Here is a 13986-nt window from a genome sequence, read left to right as displayed (position 1 = left end):
CCGTGTCTCACTAAAGGTGACGTGGGTGTGGGCTCAATACTTGCTCAAGCTTCGACCAGAAGTTTGTCAGCTGTACCTCGTATCACTGCTCGAGAAGGAACCCACTCAGCCTTGTGTTGTTCCACCCCATGGCTCTGGGGGTGTGGTGACATTGACCTCTTTGCTGTGGCCTATCCTGAGACCCGATGACGAGCAGCAGAACCGTTCGGCTATTGGAGCCCCAGTGGTGCCAGAAGCAATCTCCCATACTGTTATATGCTTTCACGCCCACTTCTCCCTCTGTGTTTGCTCCTCTGTTGGTTTGTTATCACCGATACATATCCCCCTCTCGTTTGACATACTTACATCACGTCGCTCGCTACAGTCACTCGCTTGATCTCTCTCATAAACGAACGTACCTTGTTGGGGCCATTTTACGTGTCTTTCGCGGACATCTTGTCATCACCCCGCTAGGAAAAGATATTCACACTCTCAAGATGAGGTCCGGTGCCGCTCTCGTCTTGCTCGCCGGCCTGGCTGCTGCCTACCCAGGCGAAGTCCTGCGCAAACGCGCTCTCAAACCACGCGAAGGCTGTCCAGCTGAACTCACGCCCGGCCAGTTCGAATTCCCCCACTACATCACACAGATCTCCAAGTCTCAGCCCGACAAGGCTTTCGGGCCCCAATATAACGGCGTCTTCACTCCCAATGATATCTCGTCCATCTTCAGCTTTGACGTTCCTGCCTCTCGCGCCGACGCCAATTGCACGCTTGAGTTCATCTTCCCGCTGAAATCGCAGCTCAAGACCTCCAACTTCGAATACGAAGGTGGCGGCTCATTCTTCTTCACTGGATACAATCCAGGCAGCTGCCCGGGACCAGAGACGACGTACAACAACCAGCCCGCCCCGGGTCCTTTCCCTCCGTTCCCGCCCATTCACATGGAACCGGGAAACGCTTACACCATTGACGTCGGCCCTTGCTTTGTGGGCGCGGGAACCTGTGTTGCTGGAATGACCTCGACAAACGACACCAACTTCTGGTTCTTCCAGGACCAAGACGAGTGCCCGATTGGCATTTACACGGCATACTCGTACGGTCTGCCACCGATGGCCATGCCGCCTGCATAAACGGGCGCTCTGCTTCGACGAGTCGGAGGAGAAGAACCGAGTTAATCTCATCGGCGCCAGAGAAAATCAAATCAGACTACTTAGAATTCCCCTCTGCCGTGGTACAGGTACCACTTGAAACGGCTGCGTGGGGAGGGATCTAGTATATACCAAAGGGAACCAGGCATTTTAGGGCAGAGCAGAAAAGAAAAGGAATGGGAAAAAAACTGTTGGCCGGCGACTTTGTCATGACACAAACTCTCTGTCTAGCCTCTCCCCATGTGTGCCATGGCGGCTAGGTGGCACACAAAGCAACAGAAGGACATCTCACACAATAGCATACATAACTAACTAATGAAACTGTGTTTTTGACGCACACGAGCAAACAACAAAACAACCAAACTATTCCGTCAATCATATCTTCCGTCAAGTTCTGCTCCGTCATTGTCTGTTTGTTTATTACTTGCTTGCTCCTTCTTTCCCGCTCTGTCCTACATACAAGGCATTGCATACTCTGTACACCCATCCCGGCAGGACGCACTTTGTATACGCACTATACTATATGATTCATAGATGGACTCTCGGGTTCTTCCACGCCTTTTAGTCTGGCTTCGAGTTTACGCGTTGTGAAGGAGAGGGACGGAGAATGGGAATAAGAGCGAGAATAAGAGGCCCGAGGAGAGGAGAAGGGGTGTCCGGGTAAAGGCAAAGTAAAGTCAAGCAGAGAAGAACAATCCCATCCAATGGCGCTCAGGGTCTATCATATCCTATCCTATACTCCACCCACCATCCGCCATCCGCCATCCTCCTCCATTGATTGCTTCGTGTCGCTTTTCACCCACCTCGTCCTGGTCCCCCTCGGAGCAGAGGAGAGCAGTGCAGAGCAGAGTCACTCAGCTGACGTGCCGGTCGTCTTACAACGGAGCGGCGTCGTGCTTTTTGTGCAGGACCATATCATGTCATATTACATCCATACCGTGCTCTCCTCCGCCGCGCCATACCGCGTTGTGTCGAGTCGGTTTATGCTGTGTTACGTTGTGTTACGTCGTACTGTGGACGGACCGTCCTGGTAGTTCGATCTAGTCCTGCTCTGCTCTGATTGACGCCGAAAGCAAACGTAACGGCGCAAAGACAGCGTGGGTTCCAACATCGTCTCCCACGTTTATGTATCTAACCCGCTGACGAGGCTAGTGCCAGCTGTGTGAACGAAGACCGAGGCGGAGACGAAGATGAAGATAGAAACGGTCGTGGGCTCGGAGTACCCCTGACGAGAGCAAGGCTAGGGCAAAGGAAACAGTCATGGGGGCATAGAGGGGGTGTTGGTGGCCGTACCTAACCCTGTGCTTCCCTACCTTGGGACACTCCCGCTCCTTACCCTACTGACACCGTAGCTGTGGTCCTGTTCGATCTCGAGCCTCCGCCTCGCGCGCTTTCTCTCAGCTTCGTGCACGAGGCTCGCCGTCCTTCTGCCCTCTCTTGAGGTAATCCGGCGCCGCAACTGGAGATCGCCATCGTCGGGTTCTAACTCACCTGTCCCTTTTACCCCTTGCTTCCTTTCTTCGTTGTCCCTAGCCCTCCCACATTCCTCGTCCCTTTCTTCCTTTTCTCTCTTCAGGCGGACTTCCGGTATTTCGGACTTGCCACCCAGGCTGACGAGCACCACTTTGTTCGTCGCCGTCATGTTGTCCATGACCTCGAGCTCCTCGCGCGAGAATCGCTTCGGCATCACGACCCATCGGAAAGGTATCAACGCCACAATCAGCATGGGAAACCCGATCGCCGTGATCGTCTGCGATATCGCGACCGTGGCCGCCCAGCCGAGCAATCGCCAGAAGGCAAAGTGCGCAATGACCCGATTTCGGATCTTGAGCAGTTCGTCATCCGGCTGCTGGAATCGCCTCTCCCGGAGGAGGAACAGGATCTTCTTCACGATCCCGTTGCTCTCGAGGGAGCTCCACCTGACTGCGAAGAAAACGCCGCTGAAGAGAGCTCGCACCATGAGTTGTAGCACGGCCAGGGTCGCGTCTTTGTCCCGATGATGGCCAGTGCCATGAGCAGGTGGCTGATTCGCTGCTCCGTGGCAGACTCAGCCCGGGTCTCCTTGCGGACGAGAACCGCACCATCGTCGTTTTTAATTTCTCGCACGTCGTCGACGTAGTTTGTAAGCGAGTCGGTGTGCACGGGTGCCTGAGGGACCAGGCCGTTGGGCAGCGGGATGTCGAGGAAAGCCAGCCACCAGACACGTCCATCCGAGGAGGAAAAAATCCCAATGAAAACTGGCGGGCTTTTTGAATGGGAAGGCTCTTACCTGCGCGGTGAGCGAAATGACATTGTGGTCGTAGTAAAAGAGTAAAGTCATGAGGAATCCAAATGGGCGCCGCGACAAAGATCCATTGGACGGGCATGTTCCAGAACTCGACGACCCAAGGGCGGTGTATCGTCGGATGGAATGATCTCGTCACGGGAAGACGCTGGAAGTCCACAGCAGCGAGATTGCCAGGAAAGTGCGAGAACCCCGTCCAGAAAATGGTCGCAATGGGATAGGCGTAGTCGGAGAGCAAAGCGCGGACCATGCCGTTGAAGTAGGTCGTCGAGCCTATGTACTCAAGAAAATAGATTGACAGCGTGTAGAGGATGGCAACCACGGCAGAAGCGAACCCGTTGAAGAACTTGCCGTCGTAGAAATTGACGCTGAGTGCTTCTACGCCCTTGATGATATAGATTGTGCCGACGTACAAGGCAAACGTTTCTGAGGAGAAGTCGGTGACGGTCCGCATGTAGTCGCACTGGTTGAGTATGGCCGTGAATCAGTGGAAGACTGTACTCCAAATGCCGACCTGGCTTGTATTCAGTCAGTGAGCCTGAGACGGATCACAGGAAGGGAGGTATGAGAAAGGGGCAACAGTCCGTGCCCAGGCCATGAACTGTGGATAGGTGGCTACATCGTGCATCTGGATGATGTGGAAAATTGTATAGTTGAACGGCGATATCAAACCGGTGATGCCGACAACAGTAATGGGCTGCACCGACATAAGACTGAAGCCGACTGCGGCCAGGGCAGAGGACAGCAAGGGTTCGTTGACGCCATAGAACCCATTCGTATTGTGGTTAATGTCCAATTGGAAGGCCAGAGCAGGAAGAAGGCTGAGAAGAAATTATCAGTGGACACATGGTGGACACCAGCTTCTTCTTCTTCTTCTTCTTCTTCTTCTGCTTCTTCTTCTTCTTCTTCTGCTTCTTCTTCTTCTTCTTCTGCTTCTTCTTCTTCTTCTGCTTCTGCTTCTTCTTCTTCTTCTCCGGCGGGCTTTGTTTACTTTACAAATTACATCCGCACGGCTGAGGCGAAGGTGCGATATGCCCAACCATCTTTGATGTCACTCCAATAGTAGGGCAGTCTGCGACAGACGTCGTGATACATGCCCCGTCCAGGATGGAAAATGCGATGGCTTCGCCAACACCGTGCCGTCTTATCCCATTTTGTAGCGGTCATCAGCGACATTGAGCTCCATCTGGAAGAATGTGTCGCTATGGCGGAGGAAGGGGAATTGCTGTGAAGGACGAGTTCTGGAGTTCACAGGTACCTAAAACGACTAGAGCCATCACATCATTCCAGAGAAGGCTGGAAAGCGGTCTCGCATATTGAGATTTGACTCCCCTACTCTTGAGTCGAGGGCTCGAGCAGCAACGAGGGATCTTGACTGAACTCTCCCTTCGGCACTTACAGGGAATATATATGGATATAAGAGACCATGACTTGCACCTAGATAGATCAACGCAAAACAAGGGTCACGGGACCATAGAGCAACAGCGTTGGCATAGACATTCAGTGAAAGGCAGACGTCGTGACGATGTGCGATCTGTACGAGGCACAAAGTTGGTGCATCTGATGCTAATCCCACAGTGGACGTGTTAAATAAGGGACGCAAGGAACGGTGTCCCGTTTATCTGGGGGCATCTATCCCGCTGAATCAAATCGTGGCAATCGTCTCAATCAGTCATTGGCGCTCTGGAGTCTATCACTGATGATGACCGTGTAACAAATATGTCCAGGAGTGACCAGCAACAAGGGTGCCTTTTTGGGGGGGGGAAAGGGGGGTAAAAGGATCGTGCCAATCCCCGAGGCCCCTGGCCGTGTGCTACATTGCCATTAGACTCGGTACTCACTCAATGAGAGATTTCCATTGCGGAAATTTGTGCATGATAGGCAGATTTTTCTTCGGTAGAGCATATTACGAGAGATGAGAGGTCGTGACTTAGGAAAAAAGCGGTGGACGGTTCGGTCCAACAACAGCTGGGAGCTCCGAGAATACGGACTGCAAGGGGGCTCGAGCTGCAAATCAGCTGTTCCGAGGATTTGCTGGGTGGCTGTGGGTGGTGTGACGAGGGACACACTCGTTCTGGGTCTTTTCCAGGCCAAGGCTCGTTGTCGTGGGGCGGAGCAGACAGGGGCAAATAAGAGGTCCCTGGGCAAATCCATCAGGACAAGGAATCGCCCGGCCTTTTCTCGCCCGGACATGTCACTCCTTTGGCGCAGACCACGCGCTCGGGGGTCGTGGTGTGACTGTCACCTTCCCTCTCATTGCCTGGGCCGTGTTTGGCTTGGCCTCGTTATCGCATATCGTACGTTGAAGCAAACAACTGGGAAACCGCGCGTCCACGTCGTCTGGACCCGATCGGCGCATCACCCAATGCTCAGGCTCATGCTGATGCTCATGCTGATGCTCATGCTGGATCCCAATGGATCGCCAGCCTGTCGCCTGTCGGCATTGCGGCTTGTGATGGATCTCTTTGTCATGAATGTCGCTCGGGTTTCGCCGTTCCAGCCTTGACGAGGCTTTACAAACGGGGAAACAATGTAACACCGTGGGTTTGTGGTATCACTTTCGGCCAGCAGTATAAGATAGACTTCTTCCTTCCCGCTTTGAGGCCTTTTTTGCTTCACCATACCATAGACAAAGCAATCCAGAACACAAACATCAACGCCATCAAGACATTTCACCAAGATCTGACCGAGCTAACAGTCCACCAATACAATCATCTATTCATGGCATCATCAGATATCTCGAGTCTCAGCTCCAAAACCAGCAAATCCTCAATGAATATGGAGACCATGCATGGATACGGCGAGAGCTGGTTCACCAACCTGAACAACCTGGGAAGCGAGTACGCCACCCAACACGCCCAGAAACAAGCCGCTCCCAAAGCAACATCACCGATGCATAACTACGGCGACTCGTGGTTCGAGAACCTCAACAGTCAGAGATTACAGTACGAGCAACAACACCAACCACACAACTATGGCGACTCGTGGTTCGAGAGCCTCAACAGCCAGAGAATGCGGTACGAGCAACAACACCAGCCACACAACTACGGGGCAACTTGGTTCGACGGCTTCGAGCAAATGTGGGAAAAATGGCAAGACTCCAAGAACGGCGGACACGCCTGAGAGAGACAGAGAAGGAAGAGAGGACTCCGACAAGATCAGATTGGATCATCTGATCTGGTCATATCGGATCATATCAGATTGAATATCGAAAGCATAACAATACTGTTCACCTGATACGTTACAAGCGAGCGAGACTGCCGATTGCACGGATTGGGTGACCGATTGGGGATAATTCATTGAGATCTGGAGTTGGGATAGGGCGTCAGGAGGTTGCGACACAATGAGGCACATGGGCATTGGTCGCTTGCATGTACGAATTATTGACATGAGTGATGGAGTGTATCAGCATTTTTGAAAGTTTTCTGAAGACTAAAGAAAGAATTACGCACGAGACAGAGGATACAAGATACAATACACAAGCTGCAAGGCAGAAGAAATCTAACCCAAGTGGTTATAATATCGACAGCCACGCAAGGACAGGGGACAGAGAGAGAGAGAGAGGGATAGGTCCCGATCTACATACACTCAGAGACAACGATAATGGTAATAGATACAAAACATACACATATTCATCCCGACTACATGAACGATGTCTTTGATCCCTTGCCCTTGAAAGAAGCGGATCCAGTTGGTTCCATCAAGTGTCCATCCAGGTAACCCGTCACGTCTCTACGTCCATGTACTTTTCTATAAATACATATATCGTACTCCGCTTCTATATACATTTTAGGTTTTTAGGCATGTAATATGTGTCCACGAGGAGTCATTTCCATACAACGAAAAAGGAAACAGGACCTAGCCAAAGGCAACTAACTGTACGAGTCCCACCGTTGCCCCTCCTGCTTGTCTGTATTGTGTTTTTGTGTTTGTTCTTCTCGAACCCTTCAAATGATTCGACGATGACGGGCTGGCATGGCAGATTTTTCGAAATCTTTCTCCGGGGGCGTGAGAGGAGGAGTGTACGGGGCCTCACTAAGCCTTACGAGTCCATGCTGATATACAACGAGGGCGGCAGCGACGACGAAGACTTACAAGTAGAAGAATCAATCAACGAAATGCGTTAGTATCACGGTTTTGCCCAAAACGCCAAAATAAGTCCATTTCATACGTATCCTTCGTGTCTGTCCTGAATAACATAACATACTAAAACGTCCAGTCTGTTTCTCCTTGGGGGGGGGGGGGTGTTTTCGCCATTAAAATAAACCCAAATTCAAATCCAACAAAAACTACCCAGAAGGAAAACAGGCGCCGTCACCATGCATTGACATCAATTTTCCTCGTCCTACTGAGATTAGCCCAGCCAACCCCATCGTATATTCCCACTCGCCGCCGACCCTCTGGTCGCTCATTCAGTGCACTCAACTGTCGAAGAACAAGGCAGCAGTGAGCATTTCTTCCAACGCCGTTTTGCGAGGCTTTCGATGCCTCTGCCAATCGTCACTATCCCGTCCGACGTGGATATTCTGAGTCCGTACTCTCTTCCTCCCAAGATCCCCCGACGACGATCGCGTATGATTCGCGGTCACCGGCACCGGGGGACTTTTCGGCCTCTCCTCCTGGAAGCCGGAGGATATCACACTTCCGGATTCGGAGGTCTGCATCGAGCTTGTTCCACTGCTCGAGGCATAGCCATGGTCGCCAGCCATTTCTGACGACGGATTGTGCTCAGGGATTGGGCCATGCGACGGGGTGATCGGAGTAATAGGAGCGTCACCAGTCGTTTCTGGGAAATGAGTCGATGTTTGGTTAGATAAATGGTGTTTGTTCTCCTTCTGCAGGCGGAGTTGGTCTCGAATGCGGCGCATGGCATTCATGTGCTTGCGGAAACCTGTTTCGATCCCGTCCAGATTCAATGTCTCGGCAGGGTGGCCGAAATTGGTGTGATGTTCAGGCCTCTGGTGTGTAGGCCAGAGTGTGGGATATCCATCCTGCGACCTGGGCCTCGCTGAATCACCCCGCAGCGGCGACGTGGTGTTTTCTTTCAGGTGGTCGTCGGGGACGGCGAACGTGACAGTCTCGATCGATTTTGCCGCTCTGCCGGGGTCTTGCGGCACGGCAATCGACCTGTCTTGATCCCACTTCTGAAGGACATTTCTCGTGACTTCGGAGAGGACTCTATACTCTTCGGTTTCGCTAACAGCTCTGGCTCGAGCGAGCTCTGCATGTGTCAGGCTGGAAAGAAACACATTGAGACTCTCAACCAGCATGGATAATTTCCTCCTGAAGTCCTGGACGGTGAGGCCTTCGTAATTCATATCTGTGTTTGTGAGCCATTGCTTCACGGCCGCGCGGTCCCTGGTTGAGCTGGAAAGGTACAACTTCACCAGGCTGTACAACGGTCGGAGGGCGGCGTTCAAGGAGGTTAGAATCTTCGAGAACGTCAAGGCCCAACGTTTGTGATCCGGTTGTCGATCTATGAGTAATGATGTGCTCCCGACGCTGTGCAGTGAGTCGAGGCTGATGGCAATGGTCCACACTTCAAACCGGAGATTTTCAAAGTCTTCGGACGCCTTCTGCATGCCATAAAAGGTGTGCCATGCCAATTTGCACGCTTCTGCCAACGAGGTAGGAGACTGGCTCCCACTGAAACCGATAGAGCGCGACATTGATGATGGTCGACGATAAAAAGGATTCAACCTGATAAATCCCGTTGGCTTTTGAGCAGGTTTTCAAGAGCCCGGAGTGAACAATAAGGCAAGTGCGATGAACACGGCCGGCATTCTTGCCTCGCATAATAAGCCTTGCGATGCGGTGGTCTTAGCCACAGCGTGACTGGACGCTCCTCGCCTCCCCGCAATGGACAGGCCTGCTTGTGAGAGAAGTCAGGAAGCCCATTTGGTGTGAAAATCTCTCGAACCGTTGCGCCACATGTGGCCTGACAGTGCGCCGAATTACGCTCACCACCACCCGCCCTGGCTCCTTACATTTGCCCGGATGAGATTTCCGCAGATCAGTCAGTACGGACGCTGTCTGGCCGATCGAAATGCGGTTTGGATCGATCCTAGCGACGCTTAACGTACCCAGTAATGTGGGTTGTGCTGTTCGATTCGGTATATGCATTGCAAAAGAGCAGAGCAAAGACAGAACAGCCCCCAGAGCCTGGGCCTGGGCCCGGCCTCTCAGAGACATTATGGAGACATACCGAGTATTGCCCTAACACTCTTTCACCTTACCTGGTGTCACACTCTCACTTGGTCTCTGATGCCAGTTGAAAGGGGCACTGTGACGAACACCAGCCTGCGCGGCTGAAGTGGTGCCGTACCCCTTGAAGAATTTGGAAATATCAAAGGGGCGGCCCAACCCTAGCTAGCCAGACGAAAAGACCGGGGCCAAGAATCTTCTAAGGACCTTTCAGGCATGCTGACGCCAAGTTGTCCAGGGGGATGTGCAGCAATCTAACGCTTAAACGGCTTAAATGGGAGAGCTTACCAAGACATGGATCGCAGCCTGGTCGCCCTTGAAACTCCCCAGAAGAAGTTTATCGTGAATCTCAGATCAACTTCGGTGGAAATACCAGCCTTGCCGAAGGGTATCCAGCAGATATCGACTGCTCCGAGAGCCTTATGGCTGCTGGCGGGGAAAATCTCCATCATTATCATTGCAGTGGTTAGCAGCTTCACTCCTTGCTCAAGAGCCCGGCAGAAAGACCACCAAACCCGTGATTGACTTGCTGCTGTTCCAAATCGTCCAGCTCAAGGGTCCACAATAGAGGTGCCGTGTAGGTAGATAGCCAGCTGTCCTCTTCCATGGAGTCAAACAACAAGTAGCCTTGTCACCATCGCGGGTTGCAATCGGTGCCTTAGGTCAGCTCGAATATTGGCAGTGGTGGGAAAGTAACTCGGTAGGTTGAAGCAATCCCCGTGGAAACGATCTGCGTGAGCAAATCCTCCAAAGTCTGGACTCTGGGCTTTGGAGCCCTGGAGATGTCCGATACACCTGATACACCTTGATCTCGCAGCGAGGTGGCGTGCCCTCCCTCTGGCTTGCCGTGACTGATACCGACTCCAAGCCGCCAATGGCCGAGCGAGGCTAGTAATACTGGGTTAGTCCCTGGTCAGTCCGTCAGTCCTGTGTCCAGACCCGTCACACCACCAACCGTCACGCCACGACCTCCTCAGTTGCTGGCGTTGCCACATTGCGCCCAGCGGGCTGTAGGCTGACATGTCGTTGCTCGGAGCTGCATTATGTTAGCACGGCCACGTACTCCGAACTCTGTGCGTGTTGTGCAGACCACGGTCTTGATTTCGGACATATTGCAACTCATCTGATTGGTATCCCCCGCCTTTACCGTGGGATGACATTGTCAATGGAAAATCATATCATACGAATGCAGCATTGAAGCTTCAAAGAGGAGAAATACTTAATGACTGGGCCCTGCCAGCTTTTAGATTCCTATTGCCACCAAATCTGTGAGCGTTCTCGAGCATCAGCCTTTGCATTACTGCTAGCGTTTTGTTGTCTTATAGCTGTAGCAACTTACCTCAACACTACAATGGATTACTCCAAGAGCCGTTATTCCTTCCAAAACACATCGTCGATCCGGTCTTCGCCATGGTCTGTCTCCCAATCACGGCGACTGGCATATGAAATAGGCACCAAGGCCAGGTCAAAGATTCAGAAAGAAGCGGCCAAGACTGTCCCTCAGCTCCATAGGCTCGTCTGCCATGCGGCAGTGTATGACAATGCCACGAAATTCATCCTGGATCACATGCATGACTACAGTCCCGAAATCGATCACTCTGAGTTGGCGACAATCGAAGAAGTAGAAGACGTGGAAGAAGACGTTACTCTTTATGACATTGTCGACATTGTGCCCGAGGATGAACACGACCCCGAGCCATCACATGCGTCGCTGGAACTCCCTCACAATGCCTCTTTCAATGGCTACGCACAGCTCAAATCACCCCGGCTCTGTGGTGTCGTGGTGACCACCACTCTGGTGGGCGCAAGAGACAGCCACTGGGAAGAAACAGAGAGCGACTCCAGCACCGAATCCGACGAGGACTACGACTCTGACAACGAGTATGACTACCATGGCTATGACGGCTACATGGAGTCAGGCTACACATACGGCCAGTATGAGAGACGCTCAGACTTGCACTACGCACGCAGCTGCTCAAAACAGTTCGCCGACTCGACACCTACATACAACCACAGCAACGATGACCACCTGCTTTGGGCTCAGCAACCGAGAGTCTGGTCCCAGCAACAAGAGGCCCACCTGTTCGTGGAAGCCTTCGGCTGACCCTCTCACTTACGATTCTCTTTTTTTTTTGTTTGGATTATTTATCCCAGCAAGTCCCCTGCTCCCTCTGGGGGGTTTCCACCCCACGATCGGTTGAGCCACTTTACGATTTTTGGAAATTTATGATCCCAGTTTAATGTCTGCCTCGCAATCAAATTGCTAGAGGCGTTGAGAGACGAGATGGATTGGAAAAGGGGGAAACCGGCACAGCAGCAAGGAGTCTGGGGGCTATCCGAGATTGGGAATGGGGGTTGATTCCAAAGCCTCATTGCCGACCCAGTAGTCGTGGCTTCCGTGCCAGCATGGGAAAGCAATGTTCAGGATCTGGAAGCACCTCGTTCTCGACATCATGGACCAAAACTCTCCAACTACCTTGTCTCTGGTTTCTCAACATGACTCTACCCCATGTACCCAACGGCAGATAGTTCTCCCCCGATACTAGGTAGCATCGGAGGTTGAGACAGCTGACCACCAGGACATGGGAGCATTCCCTGTTGCTCAAGGCTAAGGCCGTGTGAGTGTGTTCTTGAAAGACAGAACCCCGCGGCGTTAGGAGGGCGAGGCAGGGCAGAGTCGCCAATTACCAATGTATATATGTACATATGTACGTATCAATGATACCCACTATAAACCAAGTTTTATTCAGAGCTTCAAGGAGAGAACTCCCCCCTCCCTCCCCCCCCCCAAAGAAATAAATCATAATAAAACTATTCCGTACAGAGGACTCCGTATTCCCTCAAAACCACCTCTCTTCTCCGTCCTGCGCAAATGTACCCCCAATTCCCAAATCCACATCAGGTACGGCCTTCGTCGGCAATGGCAACGGCATGCTCAGGGCCTAGCCTGCTCCTTCCTAGTCTGACGATGTCGGGTTTTGTATCGGCAGCTGGCTTATGTCGTAGCAGGGCACAAGACTTCCCTTGAAAAGGAGTTAGGGAGGGGAGTGCTACTCACTACGGCACTTCCGCCGGACACATACATACTTGCACATACATTGTTCTTGGGGTATTGATCCACGAAGTTGCTAAAGAAAAAAAAATATATAGCATGGGATCTGCTCTGGCCATCGTGCTTGTCTTTTCCCCTTTTTCGCTCGCACTCGCAAGACTACTCTTATGGTACAATACACACGCCTTGACCTGTCCGAACTATCGCATGCGACAAAGTAACAGAATACCGCCCTGCCCTTCAGCAGCCATGCATGATGTGAAGGATAAACCGACTGTTTTCCTGCTCCCACTCCATGTGATTTGATTTTCCATCGACGCCGATATATTACACTTCAGCCACCCACGTGGGCGGACCGCTGCTCCTGCCAGAGTGGGCCCTTGTCAGGTTTTTAAAACCGAACCGAGTGAGTAAGCAAGCAAACTTCTCAGAAATAAACACGGTAGATGCTGGAGTTTTTTTGTGTCGTTACACCAATGGCGCGGTACTCTCTGCGGTAGAGCTCCGCGGCGGTGACGGATTGTTCTTGTTGTGCTTGCAGCAGTTACAGTGTACAGCTTGTCTTCCCCGCTTGTCGAACTTGTCCACCAGTGGAGGGATTCTCCAGCTCATAGCAATGTCGAGCTCGATCAAACGCAGGCAGAAGGCGATCACTGCTGATGCCAAAAATGACACCCTACCCAGAGCAGTCAGCAAGGACAGTTCGCGGGAGAAATTAGGGACCGGCTGTTTTGCTCACAGATTGACGATCATGAATGCAAACATGGCTTTGACCAGCTCGCAATCGGTTTGGAAGTATCCTTTTGAAGGCTTGGCGTCAAAGTACTTGGTTTTGAAGTGACGGCATGAGTCCGTGGCATCGCTATCCCAAAGACCGATCAAAGTTGCCCAGGCGGCTATAAAGAGGATATCGAAGACCAATGAAAGCGAGAAGAACAAGGCCCCTCCGAAGAACATGGGTAAGATGGTGACGCCCGAGTAGACGGTGCAGATAGAGGCTATTACCACTGTCGCTGTTGCTTTCCGTGGTACGTCGGCATCTGCGTTTGAGAGACCATTCATGACGGCGGCGACGAAGCCTATGATGATGATCGACCAAACGCCTTCCAGGACACGCAGTCCGATCTCGGCAATTCGAAGGAAGGTCTCATCGATGGCCCTTACCAAGTCGAGTTCCCTTGTTCTGAACCTCATCGTCGGTGTTTTCGCGGAGTATTTTTGTTGGCAAAATTGTATATCAATTCGAGTCAAATTCGTTGTCGATAGGCAATCTCGCTCCCTAGCTACCTATGGCCCACGAGTTTATATCAGAGATGAAA

General features: G+C 52.0%; 6 protein-coding genes across 6 annotated transcripts; 3 read left to right on the top strand and 3 right to left on the bottom strand.

Moving 5' to 3' along the window:
* Positions 1-476: 476 nt before the first annotated feature.
* On the top strand, positions 477-1109 carry A1O5_02379 (uncharacterized protein; the record flags this gene model as incomplete). The annotated part of the gene is made up of 1 exon (XM_007742995.1): positions 477-1109. The coding sequence occupies one exon, from the start codon at positions 477-479 to the stop codon at positions 1107-1109; it is 633 nt and encodes a 210-aa protein (XP_007741185.1).
* A 1327-nt stretch (positions 1110-2436) lies between these two features.
* On the bottom strand, positions 2437-4454 carry A1O5_02378 (uncharacterized protein; the record flags this gene model as incomplete). The annotated part of the gene is made up of 6 exons (XM_007742994.1): positions 2437-3158; positions 3209-3364; positions 3397-3874; positions 4031-4232; positions 4267-4401; positions 4423-4454. The coding sequence occupies 6 exons, from the start codon at positions 4452-4454 to the stop codon at positions 2437-2439; spliced, it is 1725 nt and encodes a 574-aa protein (XP_007741184.1).
* A 1735-nt stretch (positions 4455-6189) lies between these two features.
* On the top strand, positions 6190-6534 carry A1O5_02377 (uncharacterized protein; the record flags this gene model as incomplete). The annotated part of the gene is made up of 1 exon (XM_007742993.1): positions 6190-6534. The coding sequence occupies one exon, from the start codon at positions 6190-6192 to the stop codon at positions 6532-6534; it is 345 nt and encodes a 114-aa protein (XP_007741183.1).
* Positions 6535-7832: 1298 nt separating this feature from the next.
* A1O5_02376 (uncharacterized protein) lies at positions 7833-9080 on the bottom strand (the record flags this gene model as incomplete). Its single annotated transcript, XM_007742992.1, has 1 exon — positions 7833-9080. One exon carries the CDS (start codon positions 9078-9080, stop codon positions 7833-7835), a length of 1248 nt encoding a protein of 415 aa, XP_007741182.1.
* A 1886-nt stretch (positions 9081-10966) lies between these two features.
* Positions 10967-11719, top strand: A1O5_02375 (uncharacterized protein; the record flags this gene model as incomplete). Its single annotated transcript, XM_007742991.1, has 1 exon — positions 10967-11719. The coding sequence occupies one exon, from the start codon at positions 10967-10969 to the stop codon at positions 11717-11719; it is 753 nt and encodes a 250-aa protein (XP_007741181.1).
* Positions 11720-13135: 1416 nt separating this feature from the next.
* Positions 13136-13861, bottom strand: A1O5_02374 (uncharacterized protein; the record flags this gene model as incomplete). The annotated part of the gene is made up of 2 exons (XM_007742990.1): positions 13136-13343; positions 13407-13861. 2 exons carry the CDS (start codon positions 13859-13861, stop codon positions 13136-13138), a joined length of 663 nt encoding a protein of 220 aa, XP_007741180.1.
* Between the last annotated feature and the right edge of the window lie 125 nt (positions 13862-13986).

This window comes from Cladophialophora psammophila, assembly GCF_000585535.1.
Source record: "Cladophialophora psammophila CBS 110553 chromosome Unknown aczJe-supercont1.3, whole genome shotgun sequence".
In the NCBI taxonomy this organism is placed as follows: Eukaryota; Fungi; Ascomycota; class Eurotiomycetes; order Chaetothyriales; family Herpotrichiellaceae; genus Cladophialophora; species Cladophialophora psammophila.
Note: the sequence above shows the minus strand (reverse complement) of the source record. Positions and strands in the feature narration are given on the sequence as shown.